We start from the raw sequence: 5,404 nt of genomic DNA on the forward strand, positions 1-5,404 counted from the left end.
TTTAAATTTCAGGAATAAAGTCCTAGCAATACAAGAATTAAGTCTGAATATTTTGAGAAAAAAGTTTAAATTTCAGGAATAAAGTCCTAGCAATACAAGAATTAAGTCTGAATATTTTGAGAAAAAAGTTTAAATTTCAGGAATAAAGTCCTAGCAATACAAGAATAATGCCGAAATATTTTGAGAAAAAAGTTAAAATTACAGGAATAAAGTCCTAGCAATACAAGAATAAAGTCGGAATATTTTGAGAAAAAAAGTTAAAATTACAGGAATAAAGTCCTAGCAATACAAGAATAAAGATGGAATATTTTGAGAATAAAATCTAAATTATGAGAATAAAGTTGAAATACGACTTTAATCTTGTAATCTTAGATTTTTTATTTTTTTAACGAGGCACTAAAACTCTATCGTACATAATAATGCTTCCACCAATAAAAAAGTATATTTGTTTGGAAAAATGTGCTTGATCTGTGCATATTTCTGATTCAGACAAGATGACCTTTTCACTGGAGAAAGCTATATTATGGATTATGGACTTGAATTTTGTAGTTTTTAAAATGTCTTGATGTTTTGTTTCTTACAAACACACAGCTGTTCGGTTCACAAGACATTAACTGATGGACTGGAGTGGTGTGGATTACTTGTAGAGTATTGTGATGTTTTTATCAGCTGTTTGGACTCTCATTCTGACGGCACCCATTCACTGCAGAGCATCCACTGGTGAGCAAGTGATGCAATGCTACATTTCTCCAAATCTGATGAAGAAACAACCATTTTCAGCTAATTTTTATTTATGGGTGACCAATTCCATTAATGTCACACCAATAAGATATGCATGCAACCAATAGTCTAAAATAACCATTTAAAAAAAACATTTAGAAATTCAGTACTGCTAACTTTAATTCACTATGTGATTGACAAACTACATACCCCTCCCACATAAACAAAACAGTTTGATTGACAGACAGCCTGACACCACCTATGCTCATGATAATGGCCTAGCGACTCGCCACCCCCAGTCTTTCTGACAGATATTAAGGCGACTTTGATTGTGTTGATTAATTGACAGGCTTCCTAGATGCTCTCCCACAAGCTGGCATTTGATTAACTGTAGTTTTGTCTCCAGGTAAGTTATCAAGCTTCATGTTATGAGAAAAATGAGGTGGATGTTGTATTAGGACTGACATGTTTATATTAGGGACCGTCTTTCTACTCTTATTTCTGTCAATGTGCATTAATCACTTGCCCTTCAAGGAGAACGGCAACAATTATCATGATTTGTTTTTTATTATGGTCACAAATTGTTTGACATGTTCAACTTGTCACGTCTGAACGATTACTCTTAATGTACTTTCTGTATTTTATGAGGAATTTGAAACGGTTTGTACAGACAAACAGAATAAATCAACTGCAGTGTCTCCAACGTAGGTCATAATTAACCTCAAGTCAAAATAAAGCCTATTTTTAAGTCCATTTAAATATTTTTGCATCGTGACATTTTCTACATCAGAACTCCCACAACTCTGTAGGCGACTACTACAAAACCAAAAATAGAAAAAAAAAGTGAAGTACATTTTTAAAGTACAACTGTAGCTATATATTGTGGTAGTATGTGCTGTAATACTGATTATTTAGTAATTTAAAACAATAAATAAACAAAAGATAAGTAAATATTGTATGGCAGGGTGCATGAATATAAGAGGATTAATACTTTGAAATATTCTCGACGGTGTAAAGATGATTAAAAACTCAATCTCACCGACAGCATATGCAGCCACGAGGAAACCAGCAGATCCTGCAAGAACCTGGAAACCCTGCGATCTGGTTTTCTGCACAATCAGAGCTATTCTGGAGATCTGTCAATTATCAAATATTAAAGTGTTTTAAGGTGATAAAAGGGAGTGAAAAAAAAGAGACAGAAATATAAAAAAGGGAGTGAAAAAAAAGAGACAGAAATATAACGGAGACTGTGAACAGGAAAAAAAACTGAAATACAATTATTATGCCTGATTTTACACCTAATTTGGTAAGTAGGCAGTTTATAATAGCACAAAGCCTATAACTTTGAATACAGTGGTTACTTTTTAACAAAAAGTAACAATGTCCATAGAAAATAATCAGACTTCAAGTGATCGAAAGAGAGAGTCAAATCTATTTTCCCTTGAATTTTGTTTCCGCTCACTTGTATGTCTAAAAGCATTTCAAATGAAAAGCAGCTCATGGAGAAAAACAAAGGAGATCAGCAGAATTCAAACTGTCAAAGGTCAATAGCAGAATAAAAGGAAAAATAAAGGACAGAAATACTTAATGCATTCATGAAACAATGAATGATACAAAAAAGAAATACATTTTCAATTGTAATCTTGTAAAATTGTAGTCTTTCATATTTATATATTACTTATATGTTATTCTTATATATATGTATATATATTAGTGCTGTCAAAACGATTAATCGTGATTAATCGCATCCAAATAAAAGGTTTTGTTTACATAAAATATCTGTGTGTGCTGTGTATATTTATTATGTATATATAAATACACACCCATGCATGTATATATTTAAGAAAAATGTTATGTTTATATATTAATTATATTTCTATATGATATAATTTATATGAATATAAATATATACATGCAAATACATGTAAATATTTTCAAAATATATGCTGTATGTGTGTGTCTTTATACATACATAATAAATATACACAGCACGCACACATATATTATGTAAACAAAAACTTTTATTTTGAAAGCGATTAATTGCGATTAATCGTTTGACAGCGCTAATATAAATATGAAGAGTTAATTTGCAAAAACAGATAACTCCGTTTTTAACAATTCTTAGGAATCATGCTTTTTCATTGTGCATTCCAATTAATCTCAATCAAACTGCAGTTGGGTTATTTTGATTAAGCTAAAAAATAACTAGAACAAAACACTAACACAATAAAACACAATAAAAACATGATTTTTGAAAATTAAAAAAACAAAACGGAGTTATCTGTTTTTGCATATAAACTCTTCAAATATATATATATGTAAATCGCTCCATTAAATATGTATTATGGCAGCTCTTACATCTCCACCACTGTCTTTGAGGCCGACAATATTTGGATGCTGGGAAAGTTGGATTATTGCATCCACAGGCAGGTCGAGACCCGTGTTTGCTGGCACGCTGTACAACACAACTGGCACTGAACTGGAATCTGCCACCTTGGAATCGAGGAAAACAACGACGCATTTGAATGAGACAAAGTGTGAACCACAGTTTAACTAAGTAAAATGCAAATGAGTGCAACGATATGCATAATGTCCACAGTTCCATTTGAACACAATGGAGAGAACAGTCTTTGATTAAATACCAAAATACAATTACTCAAGACTACCTTAGCGTAGTGGTTTATAAGAGCTCGGCTATCCATTCGACCGCGGTAAAAGCAAGGTGTTACCACTAACAAACAGTCAGCCCCGGCATCTGCCATTTGCTGGCTCATTTGGATCGTGGCTCTGGTGGCTACAAGAACAGACATAAGTGATCTAGAGTGTAAATGTCATCTGGTATATATCAATAAATACCCAAGAGAGACGTACATTCACAGCCAGATCCAGCCATGAGTAACTTGTCTTTTGGCAGCGCCTGTTTGACTCTCTTCACCACCTCAACCCTCTCCTCCGGTGTCAGGTATGGATATTCCCCATTAGAGCCCTGCACAACCAGACCTGCCAGTGCAATAAACAGTGAGTCGTACAAATAGATTTTAGGATGAGGAAAAATATTGAGATGGCATTTTCAATACGTCCACTAGGTGAAAAGCGGACTTTAACCTTAACGGCACGAGGTTTATCATCTGTTAACTACTGTCAGCATAAAGCTGGGTCACACAAAATTACAATACATAGCCTATAGCACATATTAAATGTTGTAGGTGTTACATTCATCATAACATGTCTTTGTGTTTTCTGCTGCATACACTGATAGCACACGAACATCACCGAGACGTCTATTTGACGTCTGCAAGACGTATTTTTTAGAGTGTTTGCTCGTCTACAATACGTCTATTGGACGTTTCCTATCAGATGTCTATTAGATGTCTTTAAGATGTTTATGATTTATGTAAAACTTACATCTTACAGACGTCTGTCAGAGGTTTGTACACCGCAGATGCTTTCCAGATCAAGCGATCTTTAACAGACATCTTGCAGACGTACTTGTGCTATCTGGGTAATGTATGGTGCGTTTGTCAAAAAATGAAACAACCCACCTCTGAAAGGTAAGTTGCCGTACTTCTTAAGATTGTCATCAAGTCTTTGGTAATCCACATCTTCACTCTGAGTGAATGGAGTGGCAATGGGAGGATAAATCCCCCTTATATCCAGCCTCTTCGCAGCACTTTGACTTTTATTTCTCCATGTTGAAGCAGCTGATCCTCTGCACAGAAGACTGAAGCTTCTTCGTGTTGCAAACATGCCGCTGGGTGTGATCCGTCTGTAGAAAAGAAAACAGATGTGGTTAAAGGAAAATGTGAACTCTGGTATATTCTAAAGCTGCCATGCAGTTAATAATCAACACACTTATCAACTCTAAATGCTGACAACGTTTGGGAAAACATTTGGGGAGGCTTGTTGTTATAAACAGCCGTTTACGAACCTCTTTTAGGCAAAAATCTCAAATGAACTGGCTAAATAAATAAGTGATTCCCGTGACATAACGCATATAAAATGTAGCTGAGACAACTTTGTTTTGCATACCTGCAGATGTTCAACCAGTCTCGCAGAAGCATAGAAGTCTTACTCTATCAGAGACCTTGACAAGTACTGTCACAACTCAATGTAGAAGTATTAATAGTGTTTATTGTTATTCTAGCGTGCTGTCACTTATAAATAATTGTTTTGAGATATGTCAACAGCACTTGCGCGACTTGTTAGGTTCTCCTTTAAAGCGCACTATTCTGCTTCCGGGAGTAAAAATCCCTTTCATTATCTCCTTAAGGGAATTCACTTTGAAATACAAAATTTAACAGATGTACCATGAGCTTCGAGGTTGTTTATAAATTACATATACTTTAGCTAAAGCAGTCATTCCACGTTATATGATTTAATACCACGTTTAACAGCGCTATTTCTGATAAAGAACTACATTACCTATAATCCTACAGAGACATGTCGACCAATCACAGAATCGGAGCTTTGCCGTGCTCCGCCCACTCTTAAAGCACTGCGAACGCCGTAAATCGAGTCGGTATCCCTAAACTACTTCTATATTTTATAAATCTGGTTATTTAAAAAGTATGTCAGTTTGTCTGTGTGTGTATATATATATATATATATATGGACCACAAAACCAATTATAAGGGTCAATTTTTCGAAATTGAGATTTATACATCATCTGAAAGCCGAGTAAACA

At 34.6% G+C, this 5,404-nt stretch overlaps 1 protein-coding gene across 1 annotated transcript in view; it reads right to left on the reverse strand.

Moving 5' to 3' along the window:
* The window catches only part of hoga1 (4-hydroxy-2-oxoglutarate aldolase 1), a 9,299-nt gene extending 4,201 nt beyond the window's left edge, over positions 1-5,098 (reverse strand). The window contains exons 1-6 of the mRNA XM_016509696.1: positions 4,750-5,098; positions 4,263-4,486; positions 3,592-3,720; positions 3,387-3,514; positions 3,079-3,213; positions 1,760-1,856 (exon numbers count right to left, since the gene is read on the reverse strand). Coding sequence (XP_016365182.1) covers positions 1,760-1,856; positions 3,079-3,213; positions 3,387-3,514; positions 3,592-3,720; positions 4,263-4,486; positions 4,750-4,781 — 745 coding nt within the window. The 5' untranslated portion in view covers positions 4,782-5,098. The remainder of the gene's footprint in view (positions 1-1,759; positions 1,857-3,078; positions 3,214-3,386; positions 3,515-3,591; positions 3,721-4,262; positions 4,487-4,749) is intronic.
* Positions 5,099-5,404: the final 306 nt, after the last annotated feature.

The sequence above is a fragment of the Sinocyclocheilus rhinocerous genome, unplaced genomic scaffold, assembly GCF_001515625.1.
Source record: "Sinocyclocheilus rhinocerous isolate Xijiao unplaced genomic scaffold, SAMN03320098_v1.1 scaffold3004, whole genome shotgun sequence".
NCBI classification, from domain to species: domain Eukaryota; kingdom Metazoa; phylum Chordata; class Actinopteri; order Cypriniformes; family Cyprinidae; genus Sinocyclocheilus; species Sinocyclocheilus rhinocerous.